This window comes from Pediculus humanus, genomic scaffold (assembly GCF_000006295.1).
Source record: "Pediculus humanus corporis 1103172107644 genomic scaffold, whole genome shotgun sequence".
Taxonomy (NCBI): domain Eukaryota; kingdom Metazoa; phylum Arthropoda; class Insecta; order Psocodea; family Pediculidae; genus Pediculus; species Pediculus humanus.
In genome coordinates, this window is record NW_002987255.1 from 140,352 (window position 1) to 156,551 (window position 16,200).

The 16,200-nt window shown below is 24.5% G+C and overlaps 4 protein-coding genes across 4 annotated transcripts; 3 read left to right on the plus strand and 1 right to left on the minus strand.

Annotated features, from left to right (window-relative positions):
• Positions 1–99: 99 nt before the first annotated feature.
• Positions 100–2,698, plus strand: Phum_PHUM268590 (uncharacterized protein; the record flags this gene model as incomplete). Its single annotated transcript, XM_002426649.1, has 2 exons — positions 100–2,299; positions 2,466–2,698. The coding sequence occupies 2 exons, from the start codon at positions 100–102 to the stop codon at positions 2,696–2,698; spliced, it is 2,433 nt and encodes an 810-aa protein (XP_002426694.1).
• An 832-nt stretch (positions 2,699–3,530) lies between these two features.
• Phum_PHUM268600 (EF-hand protein NUCB1, putative) lies at positions 3,531–5,434 on the plus strand (the record flags this gene model as incomplete). Its single annotated transcript, XM_002426650.1, has 5 exons — positions 3,531–3,755; positions 3,836–4,030; positions 4,120–4,304; positions 4,428–5,226; positions 5,309–5,434. The coding sequence occupies 5 exons, from the start codon at positions 3,531–3,533 to the stop codon at positions 5,432–5,434; spliced, it is 1,530 nt and encodes a 509-aa protein (XP_002426695.1).
• A 3,307-nt stretch (positions 5,435–8,741) lies between these two features.
• Phum_PHUM268610 (uncharacterized protein) lies at positions 8,742–12,676 on the minus strand (the record flags this gene model as incomplete). The annotated part of the gene is made up of 12 exons (XM_002426651.1): positions 8,742–8,971; positions 9,050–9,196; positions 9,306–9,506; positions 9,588–9,738; positions 9,814–10,029; positions 10,118–10,377; positions 10,451–10,744; positions 11,363–11,647; positions 11,762–11,882; positions 11,979–12,119; positions 12,207–12,334; positions 12,418–12,676. The coding sequence occupies 12 exons, from the start codon at positions 12,674–12,676 to the stop codon at positions 8,742–8,744; spliced, it is 2,433 nt and encodes an 810-aa protein (XP_002426696.1).
• Positions 12,677–13,868: 1,192 nt separating this feature from the next.
• On the plus strand, positions 13,869–15,039 carry Phum_PHUM268620 (trypsin, putative). Its single transcript, XM_002426652.1, has 4 exons — positions 13,869–13,945; positions 14,107–14,278; positions 14,363–14,627; positions 14,707–15,039. The coding sequence occupies exons 1-4, from the start codon at positions 13,891–13,893 to the stop codon at positions 14,992–14,994; spliced, it is 780 nt and encodes a 259-aa protein (XP_002426697.1). The 5' UTR covers positions 13,869–13,890; the 3' UTR covers positions 14,995–15,039.
• Positions 15,040–16,200: the final 1,161 nt, after the last annotated feature.

Below are 16,200 nucleotides of genomic sequence, written 5' to 3' on the forward strand. Positions count from 1 at the left end.
ATTGTATTTTTTTTTTATTTTAAACGAATGACTAATTTTTTTTAATCAAAAAAATAGAAATACAGTCGCCGAAAACAGTTTTTTTATGAAATGTGAGTTATGAGTGTATTATCTGACAGTACTGATGTATTACTTGTTATACCTCCAAATTTTTTCACCGTGTCATCCGATTCTGAAGACTCAATAGTTTTTGACAGTGATTCAAAGCAATTATTAGTCAGTGATTTAATATCACAAGTCAATGATTTAGAAGGAAGGATTTGCTGTATTGAAAATCATTCCATATTTAGTAATAACAGCATGCCTTTAAGCAAAAAATCTAAACCTGCTAAATGTTTTGGAAGTTTAGAAGCTCTTGACAATCACCAAAGTTGTTATTACAATTATCGAAGCTTACAATCAACTCCTGTTAAGGCTAGCACACTTCCCTTGCCATGTAAAAATTGGCAGTTAGAAATGAATTTATCAGAAAATTCATCAAATACAAAAAGTGAACAAAGTCGCAATTTATTAAAATCAACTGAATATTTATATCAGAAAGAAAGGGATGATCAGTTATTGAGTGAAATCAATAATTTTTTTACAAAAAAGGAAAAAACTTGTGTCGATATTAATAACCATGAAAAAATTGATGGAACACAAATTTCAGAGGCTACCTTGAATGAAAACTCATCTTTATCCAGTGCTGTTTTCAATTTAAACAAAGTAAATGATTTACTAAAAAAATTGGAAGACACTCAAAATCAAATTGAACAAAAACTAAAATTAAAAAATCAAAAAAGTCATGAAAATGAATTACTTGAAATTCAGGGTAAGAAACCATCTAGCAGTAATAGTAAAGCTCCCAATGTTCTTGGTGATGAAAGCCACGACGAAGAGAATTTTTTTAAAAATTCACTTAATAATGATTGTACAAAAGATTCTAGTGATGTAGTCAATTCAAAACTAGTTGAAAGGAATATCAATGAATGTAATAAATATTCTGAAATCTCCATTTCTATCCCTACAAAAGATGATAATAATTTTAAGACTTTGGAAGAAAATTCTGTTGAAAATACATCGAATGGCATGAAAAATTTATTAAGTTTAGGTGAATTGTGGGAAAATGCTAGGAATATTGGCAATACAAAAAATTCTGAAGATTTAAGTATTTATAAACAAAAGTATTTAGAAGAAGAGTACAGAAGACAACATTGTGAAAAAGTAATTCAAAGTTTACAGCTTAAATTGCTGGAAGAACAGCAAAAAGTCGCTGTAGCAGTCAAAGTTGATAAAGAAAAAGATGAAACAATTATTAAACTATCAGAAGGTTGGAATAAGCTTTTAAATCATTGGCAAGAATTAGAAATTGAAAAGAATAATCTTGAAAAAAAATTACAACAGGAAAGGGAAAAATTTGAAAGTGAAGTTTCAGCCGCTTGTCAAACAGTGAAAAGATATGAATTAGAATTATCAAAAGCTTTGGACCTGGCTCATGATTACAAAGAAAAATGTGAAATTTCTGAAAATGATAAAAAAAAATTAAACTCTTGTACTCTCAAGGAAATAAATGTTTTAAAAAATGAATTGAAAGAGATTAAAAATAAACTTCAAAATGAAGAAAGAAAAAATGAAAAACTAGAAGCAATGATTTTATCTAAAGAAAGTAATTTAAAAAATGCCAATGCCAAAATTATTGAAAGTCAAAATCAAATAAGAGATTTAAAAAAATGTATTAAAGAAAAACAAGGAGAATTAGAGACAAATAATTTAGAAAAATTAAAAATGTCTGAAAAATTAAAAGAAGAAAAAAATAAAATTTCAGCTTTGGAACAATCTAAAAAAGTTTTGCTACAAAGCAATGAAGACCTTAAAAAAAAGGAAAAATCTCTTAAAGATAACATTAAAACAACAAACGAACAAATGGAAAAAATAAAATTACAACTTAAAGAATATTACCAAGAGCAAGTTGAAAAAATAGTACAAGAAAAGCTTAATGAATTTCAAGAACAATTGTCCGCAGCAGAAAAAACTCTTCAAAAAGAAATCGAAGAAAGAGAAAAGGCTATATCGGAAATGGCTTTCCAACAAGTTCAACAATTGATAGAAAAACATTCTGTGGAAATAAGAATTTTGGAGGAAAAACATAAAAAAGAAATTGAATTATGGAACATAAAAGTATATCGCGTCGAAGAGAAAAATAACGAATTAGAAAAAAAATTAAACGCATTTTCAACTAGAAAATCAGAAATGGCACAAAAACTTCAGAGCGTTATGGAAACTCAATGGCAAGAAGCATTAAAAATAATTTCATCGACGAGTCCCTTACATCAAAAGGTAAAATAATAATAATTTATTAATAATAAATATTGGAAAAAGTTTTTTTTTTTTTTTTTTGTAGTTTTAAATATTTTTTCAGAGTGCGGAGGAAAATTATAATAAACCAATTGCAAATAAGGAAATAGTTCGTCAAAACACTTTTACAGTGACCGATTGTAACGTTGAAAACAATGGAACGAATAAAAATTGCAATTTAGTTGAAAATTCAAGTAATTCTCTATCACCCGTACCTGAATCTCCATTTTGTCAAGATGGTCAAATTACTTATAGAAATCAAACGACAGTCGACAATGATTCCAAAACTAATAAAAAAGTTTCAAAAGATGCCGAATCTGTAAAAAGTGATCCGTTGAAAAAATATATTCAAATGGTAAGATAAAAAATTGTTTAAATTTAATATATATATATATATATATGTTGCATATTTATACGATAAATATTAATATTAAATGAAAATAAATTTATTTCAGTTGCTTGAACGTCCTCCAGGTATTCCAATCGACAGCGAATTACTAATGGATAATTCTAATTATTATAATATACCTAATTTTCGTGATACAGACAATTTAGTACAATGGCAACACGTTTTGGTAAGTAATTTTTGTTTTCATTTCCTTCTTTATTATAATTTTAAATTAAATTTTAAACGTAACGTGTTATTTCAGTCTGATCATCCACATCAAAGAGTTAATTAAATTCAATGGAAAATGTTTGTTAAATGAAAGAAAAGGGTTCGTATTTTGAAATTTCCATGACTTGTTCCTTACTTTTAATTAAGGTTTATAGGATAACGGTAAAGTTTTCATTAAAAAAGAAATCTATTTTAAAAATGTGTGCATATAATTATAATGATAAAAAAACTTTAAGTTTTTTCATATTATTTTAGTGTTATTGAATTTGTATTCAAAAAAAAAGGAAAATATTTATTTCATTATTTTTTTAATGTTTCCGCATTAAGTATTAATGTGACATTTCACGATTGTGGTAGTAGTAATAAAAATCTTGTAAAAAATATTTTTTGTTTTTTTTTTTGATTATTATGTAATATTAGTTTTTAATTTAATATGTAAAATAGTTTTACTACATTTATAATAATTGTTACCATGACAACGTTATGCCAAAACTAGCTGGCATTTTTTTACATTAATCGGTGAAAATTTTTTTTTGTTTTTTTAATTCACGAAATACAAAAAAAAAAAAAAAAAAAAAAAATGAGGTACATACGTATCGATGGTCAATATATTCCAAAACACTGCATATATGGACCTCGTCCATTGGAGGGTGTTGTTTTAAATGGTTTCGAATGGTGTAGGATGAACGATTATTTTTATAAAGAACAAAGGGAAAAAGAATATGCATCCACAATAAGGGAAAAAGAAAATTTAAAAAAAGAAGCTTCTTTGCAAATGACAAGAAACTGGAACAATACATTATCGGTTTGATGAAAAAAATATTTAATTGGTTTTATTATTATTATTTTTGAATTTGACATGATAAAAAAATTTGATTTTCTTAGAGTATAAAAACATTAACTGAACAAAGAAGAATTGAAAAACATGAAAGAGAAAAACAAAAGAAAATCGATGAATACAACGAAATAATAAAAAATAAAGAAGAAGAAGAAAGCAAAATTTTATTAGATGTTAAAAAAATATATTATGAAGACAGAGATGCATCGAAAACCATAAAATCAGGGATATTATATTCTTTAGTACGTTGAAAAACTAAAAATATCCAAAAAATAATAATTTTATTTTGAATTTATAATTAATTGTTAAAGAAACCTTTTTCCTAACGCAGGTTTTAAAAGAACGAGAAAAGCAATTACAATTGAAAAATGAGTTGAAATTAGAAAAACAGAAAAAAGATATGGAATGGGCAAAAAAATTTCAAGAGGAAGCAGAAGAATTTCAAAAAATAAAATTAGAAGAAAAATTACAGGAAAAAATGAAAAAGAAATTATATAAAGAAATGTTGGATGAACAGTTGAGTCCAATAAAATTCAATTAGTAGTTTCTCTCATTTTATATTTAAAAAAAAAAAAAATATGTTTAAATTAATTTATTAATATTAATATTAATTGAAATATTTTTCTGTTTATATGTTAGGATGGAAGAAAAAAAACTTCGAAAAAAAGAAGAAGAAATTGAATTTGAAAGACAAAAACAAGATTTGATAAATATGAGAATTGAAATGGAAAAAATTCGGGAGTGTAATATAATTGAGAAAAAGTCGAAGAAAGATTTTATGGCGAGTTATATAAGGAAACCTGAAAGTCAGTTGGAATACGAGAGAAATTTAATTTTAGAACAAGAAGAGGAAGATGAAATAAATAAGATTTATATGAATTACGCTCAACGATTTCAAAAAGAGAGAAAAGAAAAAGAGAAATTTATATTGAAAAATAAAATTGCGAAACGTGAAAAAACTTCATCGGATTTGGCCATTAAATTACAAGAACTTTGGGAAAAAAATAAAAAAATTCACGGCGTATGTGAAGTAGAAACGTTTTTTTTCGGTGAAGAAAAAGAACGTCCGAAAAAATCTTGTGAAATTTACGAACAAATGAAAAAAGATGAAGAAAATTTAAAAAGGAAACGACTTGAAGCCAAAGAAGCCATCAAATGGGAAGCCATTCAAGTGTGCAGAAGAAATGAAATGAATAAAAAATGGAAGGAAGATTTCGAGAAAAAAATAAGAGAAAAACAAAGAGCGGTTAGAGCTGATTTGGATCAACAGTGTAGAGAAAAAGAAGAAATGAGAAAAGCTGAATATTTGAAAGAAATGTCAGAAATGATTGAAAATAATAATAGGCTCATCGAAGATGAGCTTGAATATTGCGAAGAAGGTTTGAGATTTGTCAAGGAACAAAATTTGCCACCTTATCCTGTTTTATGGGCCGTTGCGGTAAATATTATCACTATTTTTAATATTAAATTTATATTGATTATATTAATTTTTTTTTTAATAATTTTATTAGGATGTCAAGAAAAAAAATGGAACGTGGAAGGACAATAACGAAACTCAGAAAAAAGACGAAGAAGAAAAAAAAGAAGTTGATAGAAGAACTTTGCAAATTCTTAGAGATAATGGATGTTACTGTTTTAAATACTGACCATTCTGATTTCAAATCAATATTTATTGGTGCGAAGGGACCACAGTGGAAAGAAAAAAACAAGAAATTTTTTTATTTAATATAAATAATAAATTTTATTAATTTTTAATTTTTTTTAAGTAATTTACAAAATTTTATTAATTTTTTTTTTTTAATTATATATATTTTATACTTGTAAAAGTTTTAAATTAAAAGTATTTTAATAATATTTATGTAAATAAGTTATGAATTATTAATTGTAATGTGAGTGCGATATTTAAAATGTAATCATTAAATTTAACGTTTGAATTTTTTTTTTTTTTTAACATAAAACAAAAAATGATTGTGTAAATTTATTTTAAATTTCCTTTGTAAATAAATGTCTTGGTGTCCATATTTTCAATTCCTATTAAATTATTATAATTTTAAATTCCCTGGAATTATTTTTCCAACGAAAATTCCATTTTTTCCCGCTTTCCACCATAAATAATAAGAAAAACAAATCAAATTAAAAAAAAAAAAAAAATCATTAAAAATCTACTAACGAGCACCACGTAATTCATTACGTATATCATCGTATATCATCGTATATCATCGATTCATCGTATATCATTAAATTTTCAATAGAATAAATGAAAGAAAAAGTTACGACGATCCTAGTCCTCTTGAAATTTCTCATTGCCTGATACATCAAAGTCGAAAATCACTGTTTTTTCGTGTATCGTTTTTAAAATTTTAGGAATCTTATTCTAAGTTGACTTAGGATATTTTTAATGGGAAATTTAAAAATTTATTTATTTATTTATTTTTAGATATATTCATTGTTTCTATGGCGAAATCGATTATTATTATTATTATTATTATCATTATCGAACAAACAAAAAAAGAAAGTCAAATGTAAATTGATGGGAAAAAAATGAAATATTTTTTTAGAAGTGATTATTACGTTCCAAAACCTTGTTTTTGGGGGCCTCGCTTAAATGAGGGAGTTATTTTAGAAGAAAAAGAATGGAATGATTTATGAAAACGTTCCGAAAATATATTTATTAATAATAATGATAATAATAATAAAAAAAAATACGTGAGTTCAATAAGGAACCGTAGAAAAAATCATAGGAATATATCGGAAAAGGTAAGCGAATAAGATTATTTTAATTATTATTATTATTATTATTATTATTAATTTTTTATTTTTATTTATTTTATAGGAAACGACTAAAATAAAAAGGGAAAAAACAATGGATGAAAAGTTAAATGAAAATTCTAATAATAAATACAACATATTTGATAATTATGGTCATTTACTTCGTGATAATACAATATTCAATAGAAATTTATTATCAGCTGCTGGTTTGGAAGAGGTAATAAATAAATAAATTATTATTATTATTATTATTAATTATTTATCCAAATAATTATTAATTAATTAAAATTTTTTAGATATTAAAAGAAATAAAGATGCAAAGAGAATTTAACGAATGGCAAAAAAAAGAAAAAGAAATTATTGAAAGAGAAAAAATGAAAATTATAGAAAATGAAATTGAAAATTTAACAATAAATAAAAATGAAAATAAAAAGAAAAAATTGAAAAATGATTTATGGAATCAAATAATTGAAATGAATGAAAGAAAACAGAATGAAAATGAAATAAAAAAAATTGAAAAATTATTAATTGATAAAAAAAATAAAATTTTACAAAATATTATTGAAAAAGAAATTCAAGATAAAATTAATAAGAAAAAAAAAATTCAAAATGAAATTAATAATTATTTATATTTAAATGATAAAATAAAAAATGATTTTAATAAATTATGTATTGAAAATGAAAAAAAAAATCAAGTTTATAAAAACGTTTATGAAAATTTAAAAAAAAAAATTATCAAACATAAATATAAACATTAATTATTTATTACTTTTAATTATCGATTTTCTTTTATTTATTTATTTATTTATTTTTTTTTTTATTGCAGACTTTTTTTATTGACGGAAAAATATAAACAACAACAACATAAAAAGAAAAATTAATAAATAATAATAATGATTATATGAAAAATGTTATTAAATGATATGCAAAATATTTATTTATTGTATCATTTTTCTTTATTTTATTATTATTATTATTATTATTATTTAATTCAACAATTTTTTAATGTTATTTTTTTATATAAAGTTAAAAAAAATGATATTTTATTTAAAATAATAATAATAATAATAAATTTAACAAAAAAATAAAAAGAAAATGAAGAAAAATGTAATATTATGGTAAGTGTTAAAATTAAATTTTTTTTTTTTTTTTTTTGATAACGTTGTGCAGCTAAAAACCAGTGATATATAGAATTTTATTAACAATTTTTATGTATTTATTTATTTTTCTATTGAATATTTTATTTTTGTTCAGCCTTCTTTACTTTTTTCCCTTTTTCTCTCACACAAACTTTAATTTTACTCTTTAATATATCAAACATGGCCTCTTATATTTTCCAAACTATTGTAAATTTGTTTTAAAATTCATTAGGAAGAAGAAGAAGAAATGACTGAAATATATTTAGAATAAATAATAATAATAATAATTTCTTTTTTGTATAAATATATTGTTTGATATGTCATTCTTATGATTTGCCAAATTATTATTATTATTATCATTTTGATTGTTAATTAATTATTTTTCAACGTACTCGATCCTAATTATAATTATTAGAAAAACCTGAACCTTAATATACCAATTTTTAGGTATATATTATAAAAAAAAAATATTACTTGAATATCATTCTATTTGTTTTCATTATAAAAAAGTTATATAAAACATAATAATAATAATAATAATAATAATAATTAAAATATTATTTAAAGTTAATGATACCTAATAAATATATTATTAATTATTTAATAAAAAGAAGCATTTGATGATATATCGGACGTATTAATTACAAATAACTTAAAATAATTATAAAAATATTTTTTTCTTTTATCAAATAATTTTTTTTTTTTTTCTCGAAATTTATATAAATATTTTATTTTACTTTTTTTTTATTTAAAAAAATTTTTTAATAACATGATGATAATAAATAAATAACTATAAATAACGGGGATAAAATAATAATAAATAATTAACCTACTATGATAATTTTTATGATATTCAATTAATATTTTTTTTTTTTTCATATCAAATTTATTATTATTATTATTGTTCTTTTTTTTTACCGGGAGCGAAGTTAATAAATATTATTATTATTATTATTATTATTATTATTATTATGTTCTTATGCTCTCGATTACGTTCTAAAAAATTTTTTTTTTTTTTTTTAGGTTATCACTGATGATGATAATTTCACTGAAGCTGCATCGTTACCCAAACTACTGCACGAGCGTGTACGACTCCTCCGATTTCGCAATTAACCGTCCGAGTTCCTCCATTGATCACAAATAAGGCCTCGCTGGCTGGAGTCACCATAAAATGTCCAAAAACTCCGGAAGCCACAATAAGTCTATTTGGAAAATCCCATTCTGCTAAATTATAATTCATTGCTTTTCCGACTCCAGTTATCATTTCGACTTTACCTTTAAAAAAAAAAAAAAAACACGTTTTATGTACGGAGGGGAGAGGGGAGGGGTGGAAAATAAGGGAAAATTTCTCACCTGTGACTAAATTAAGAAATAAAATATCTTCTTTGTCTGTTGCACTGGCGTATAAATCGTAGCCGTGAGTTGTTTGCGACGGATAAAATGTAATCGCACTTACATTTAATGTTGTTTTCACGTCAAAAAGAAATTTAAGGCCAGTAGCTGAAAATTATTATTATTATTATTACATTAGTTTATTTATTTAAATAATCGTAATAATTTAAATTTTTTTTTTTTTCAGGTTTTTCCCGTTAAAACATTTAATGGTTACTTATTATTTGCTGAACTACGAGAGTAACCCCATCTTTTTCTCTGTCTAGTGTTACTGTGATTCGACTGTCTGGTGACACGTGAGGTTTTCCAAACAATCCTGTTTTTTGACTTATTATACTATCGGTTAAATAATCCAATAAAATTTGTCCGGAAGGATGTCCGGTTGACAATTCTTCGCATTCTATAATTACGTAGCCGTCTAAAAAGGTTAAAAAAGCAAATTTTTATTATCTTTCAAAACTGGAAAAGTTAAAATTTTGTATAAAAAAAGGACACTTACAAAGGGCCGAGAACTGGACGTGTCTTGGAACGCAATTATTCGCTGACAAGTCTACATTTTTAACATAACGCATGTTGGCCAAATCAAGTTTGTATAAACCTTTTTGATTTGAATGAGTGACGTAACCGTATTTAAAATTATGATTCAGATCCTGGTAACATATATATATTTACTTATATAAAGCATCGTTTTTGTAACAAAAAAAAAAAAAAAAATGTTTTTGTACCTGAATGTCTGGAATGAAAAGTCCTCGAACTAAATCAAACTGTCCGTCTATCGGCTCCGGATGAACCGTATGATGTTTTTTCTTTTGGGAAGCATCTCGTATGACTTGAATGGTTTTAATACCGATATTTTTTTCACTTCTCCAGTTTAGTAACCAAACTTGATCTAAATGAGCAACGTAAAATAGTTCTACTGGATATTTATCCGTTATTACGACCTAAAATGAGAAAAAGGGTTTTAAAAATCGGGTGTAAATTTAATTGTGACAAATAAATAAAAAATGAATGTGCATAAAATCAACTTACATCGACCACAACCATTTGAATTTTACTTATAATTAATATACGATCTTTATTCGGTTGCGCCACATAAATGTATCGGTTAGCAATATTCAAAGCGTAACCCCAGCTGCATTTAATATTCTTTTTACCGCAAACGTATTCTTGAGTGCCTGGAATAATGTCGGTGGATAATATTTGATGATAGAGCCTGCAAGCTTTTGGTTCGTGGACCGATATGCCCCAATCGTGAAATGAAAAAAATCTTTTTTCTTCATTTGGAGCACCTGAAAAGAATTAAAATTTTATTATTTGAGGTTATAAAATAGTTTTTTTCAAAATCAATCATTTTAATTTAACCTTGAGTGAGTTCATCTTGCACAATCAACGATGATATGTCTCTGGTAACTCCTCCAATGTTGGTCGCCTGACACATGTATGCTCCAGTATCCGCATATCCGATGTCGTTGATTTTTAATTCTGTTCCGTTGCCTAAAACTTCATATTTCAACGGTATTTCCGATTTCAATTGTTCGTCATTTTTCAACCACTCGACACTCGGAAAAGGTTCACCAACAACATGACAGAACATGGAGGATATTTCTCCAGGTTGTTTCGATTGAATTTTCGGTGTTACTTTTACTTCGGGAACAGCTGAAAAAAATTATTCAAAAATTATTTATTTTGCTTTTTTAAGAACAGTAAAATTAGTAAGTTTTTTAAGCAAAAAAAAAAAAAAAAGGAAATTTAAATTATGTTATGTGGTACTCAATGAGTATACACACACACACACACATGCCCTAGCATTTTTTTATTCATAATATTTACATATTTAAATTATTTATACATTTAGGGCATTAATATTTATAATGAATGTATGTGTTCAAAAATAAAACATATTTTACAAGATTTGTACGGGGCTTATTTATAAAATACCCATAAAAAAAGAAAAAAGAAAACATGAATGATTATAAATCAATTATTACCTTTAATAATTTAAAAACTCATGCATAACTAGATAAAAAAAAAAAAAAAACTTTTGCTCGTAAACAAGCAATAAAATAAAGAAAATTTAAAGTTTAATTTAAATTCTGCAACCCATTTAGAGAAATAATTAATGTAAAACAAGTTTACTAACAGTCTACGTAGATATTTATTCCCTTTTTAAAAATCTTTTTTGTTTTTACTACGTGCAGGAGTAATAATATTTAAGTAATTAATTTTTTAAAATTTCAACAATAAATATTAAAAAAAATTATTTCTAAAACTTACTATGAACGCTTAATACATGAGTTTGCATAACATCTTTGTTTCTTTGAGCGTGACAGGTATAATTTCCAGCATGTATAAGTTGTATTTTTGTAAGGTACAATGATCCGTCACTGAAAACCTTAACTTCTTCTTCGTTTAAAACAGACAAATCAGCTGTATTTCTCTGCCATACAATCGGTGGTGGAGGAGAACCTGTAACGTCACATTTTATTTCTACGTTATCACCTACTCTTGCGGTGACGTGATTCGTTTCTAATGATTTGTCCAAAGAGATGACGGACACACCTAAAAACAAATAAAATGAAAAAAAAAAAAAAAAAAATTTGTTCGATAAAAAAAATACAAATTGGTAATTTAATAGCGGTCGATAATAAATTTCACGCTCACTGTATAATTTACTGAATGCAAAATAAAATTCATTTATGTCCAAACGACCATTTTTATCGGTATCATCATATCCTAGCATATTTTCTAAACTGCATCCATTTGACGACAAATGCAAGTTTTCTTTTTTACTAATCTAAAAAAATTAAAATTAATTTATTTTAATTGAAATTGAATTTAAAATAGAAAACGTCAAAAAAAAAAAAAATTGTTTTTTTTTGTAAATTCTAACTTGTTCCAATTCTTCTCTTTCTAAGGCCCCATCGTTATTTTGATCATAGTGACTGAACATTATACTCATCAAATATTCTTTTCCAGAACTTTTCTTGTCTTTTGCCAACAATTGAGCGTGATTATACGCCAGAAGATTATCCTAAAAACAAAAAAATTTTGTTTATTTACTTATAATAAAAATATTGAACGTTTTAAAGGTATGAAAAAAAAAAAAAAAAGAAAATACCTTCATGATTTCATGATCTTGTGGAGTGCACAAGTTTTTTGAATTGTAAACATCATTATACGCGTAATTGGAATTTGTTTTATTATTTTTATTCCAAAAAAATTCTTCCTTCCGTAAATATTCTTTCACTGTAATTAATTTTTTAAAAAAAATTTCAATTTAATTTTTTTTTTTTTTAAGGGTTAAAAATAAAATCACTCATTTCACTTACTTTTAATTTTATCATTTTTTTTATGTTTATGAATTTGAGTGCAATTGAAAAAATGATTAACGTAAATATTTTTTTTTTCCAAACAGGCTCTTCTATGAAGATGACAATAATTGTTATAAATAACACCATCGCTACCGCAAATTAACTTTTTAAATCGAGGACATCTTTTTTGACAAATGCATTCGGCTTTTTCATCTTCGGTTACGATGCATTCCATACCTTTGGGACAATATTTTACAAGGCAAGGATCTGAAAACATACGGTAAGTTTTTTTTTTTTTTTATAACTTTTATTATTGAAATAAGATGAAAAAGTTTTTAATGATTTTCACGATAATTGACTTTCTTTAATTATCATAGTGATGATATTATTTTATATGATAGATATCCAAAAATAATAATTTTTTTTTTTTTTAACGCCAAAAAAAAAAAAAGAAGTTTCCATAGTAACACCCTCTTCTTTCAGTTTTATTCTAGTTTTATCGTTAAATAAGACTTTTTTTTTTTTTTTAAATAAAAAGCATTTAGATTGTGAAAGATGACTCAAAAAAAAAAAAAATTAAATTTGTTTTTTATAAAATTGATTTTTTATCGTCGAAAAAAGTTCTGCTTTGCCAAATTATTTTCTTATTGATCAAATATTAGAATAACATTGAAAAAAAATTTTTTTTTTTTTTTACTAATAAAATGCGTTTAATATCCAAATAACGCCATAAAAACCAGGGGGGCATTAATAGATTTTTAATTAAAATTTTCAATATTGAATCGATCGATGACGATGTTTTATTCTTAAAAATATTTTTTTTTTTTTAATTATGAATAATAATAATAATAAAATTTTTATTATTATTATTATTTTTGTGTTTTGACAGAGACTTACATTGTTTTACAAGAATATTTTGTTCGCGCCTTTCTTCTTTGGCGTGATGAATAATGGTTGTCGGTTGTTGTCGGTTGTATTGGTTTGATATAATTTCCGTCCACGACGCCGATGGAAATACCGTAAAATTTTTGTCATGTCTCGGCCTCTAAAAAAAATAAATAACCCCAATTATTATTTTAAAAACCTTTTTTTTTTATCATTCGATTAATTATTCTTTTATTACAAAATTCTATCGAAATAAAAATTAAAATCTGTTGGAGTAAATTCGTATTAAAATGTATATAATTCTATTGTTTTTATTAAAATACCAAATTTCTAAAAAAATAAAAACTTGTTGAAATTTTTGAATGAATTCAATTTATATTGTTGGGTAAAAAAAAAAGAAAAGAAAATTCAGTTTGATTTGATTTTTTTAATTTAAATTGATTTTTTAAAATCCTATTTTAACCTTCTAAATCTTTATCAGTACACACACAAAAAAAAAAAAAAATACAACAAAGGAAATGACTCGTGAAATATTAAATTCTGATAAACAGCAAAGGATTTATCAATCTACCATTTAACTATTTCATTTCATTCCGAACTTTAATAATGATTTGTATAAAAATATTTTGGGCTCTTTTAGCCATTTTTTTCTCTAAATTTGGTGAGTTCAAATTATTATTATTATTATTATTATCCTTTATTAATTAAATTTTTTTATATTTATTTTTTTCCATTTTGTTTCAATCAATTTTATTAATTTTTATAAATTTTTGAAATCAATTTTTTTTTAATGACTCCACGTAACTAATTAAAAATGTTTAGGTAATGGAGAAGAATTTAGAATAATTGGGGGTCGAAAAGCAACCACCCTCGAATTCCCTTATCAAGTAGAATTAGAAATGACTTATATGCACATGTGTGGAGGATCCATAATTTCCAATAATTTCATATTAACTGCGGCTCATTGTGTAAAATCAGTTGAAAACTACAAAAAGTAAGTTTTAATTTTTTTTTGTTTGTTTGTAAAAAAAAAAAAAAATATTAATCGAATGAAATAAATTAATCGATCGATTTGAAGATATCCTGCGACAGTATTTCGCCTACGTGTCGGTGCCGATTCTACAAGTAAAGGTGGTGTAATTTATAATGTTGAAAAAGTTATATGCCACGAAAAGTACAGGGAGGAAGTTCCTAAAGATGAATTCGATATTGCTCTGGTAAAAACTACCGAACCAATAAAATTTACCGATAATATTAAACCTATTGAACTAGTATCGAAAGAACCATCGGAAGGTGACATGGCATACGTTACCGGTTACGGAAGGGAACAAATAATGAGAAGCGTACGAATATCAAATATTTAAATAAACAATTACTAAAAATTTTAATTTAATACTAATCGTACAAGTTGATGATTTTTAGGGAATGCTTGCTAATCATTTAATGGCCGTGGAATTGCCCGTTGTAGGCCTTAAAAAATGTCAAAAAAAATTGAAAGGAGTTGCAAACGACATGATATGCGCAGGATTCGAAAAAGGAAATAAAGATGCTTGCGTGGGAGACAGTGGGGGTCCAATGGCAGTGAATAATAAATTGGCCGGAGTTGTAGCATGGGGTAAAGGTTGCGGTCAAGAAGGTGTTCCAGGGGTTTATACTAATGTCGCGCATTATAGAAAATGGATTGATACGCATATGAAAGAAAATTCATGAAAAATCTAAACATTTGTAAACATTATTAATAATAAAGAGAGAACTAAAAAAAAAAAAAAAATTTTCAACTTTTGGTACCTTGACAATTTTTTTTTTTAAAAATAAAATTTAAAAATTAAATGATTATTTACTAATATTATTATTATTATTAATTAAATTTAAAAAAAACTTACCTTTGTGGCTGCCAATTCTAAAAAGCAAAGAATGAAAATTCCCAACTTCAGCATGGAAAATAACATTTTTCAGGAATATTTTCTGTCGAAAAAGAAAAAAAAAAAAAATTTGAAATATAACATAAAGTAAAACACATAACAAAATTTATTTATTTATTTTAGTTTTTTAATTAAACATTTTCGTTTTGATTTTATTTTTAATAAATAAAAAGTTTTTATAATTTTAAAAACAAAATGAAAGATTAACCTTTACGAAAAAAAAAAAAAAAAAAATTTTTTTAAATTAAAATTCAACTTTTAAAAAACTTTTCTTTTTTTTTTTTTTTTACTAAATTCTTTTTCCGAAATAAATTACTAAAATTATTTTTCTTTTATTAATTAGTAAATTTTTAAATTCTTAATAAATAATTTATTTATTTAAACAAATTATTAATAATAATAAAATAATTTAGCGTATGTGTAAATTAAGATTTTTTTCTTATTTAAATTTTGCTATTTTTTTTATTTTCACTCAAATAATTCTTCTGTGTGATTGTCAATAAATTTTTTTTTTTAGCATCCATTCCAGGTTTTCTTTCTAAACCTGTCTGTCTGTCCTCAGTAAAAAAAAATTTTAGAATTTCTATTGTACTTTTTTTTTTGTAGAATTTATTAAAAATGTTCGAAGGATATTAGGAATCCTTCAGAACTTAATTCCGGTACATTTTTTCATTTTGTGTTTGTTCTCCTTCCTCCAAATACCAAAAACGTTCCTTCTTTTCAAATATTTTTTTTTTTTTTCAATTTTCCTAATAGCTTTCTCTCCTTTTTAATATTTATTGTTACGTGTGTGAAATTGACATTCTTCCACTCCGTTAATTTTATTTTCTTCAACCGATTGTTTCGCAATTTTTAAAATTCCTTCATTTGCGGTTGAATTCATTATTGCCAAAGTTCTTACAGTACAACAGGATGTTTAAATATTTTCCTATTCAAAAATGACTTTATTAAATGCTTTTCCTATGTGACGCAATTCTCCTTTGCAATTTTTTTT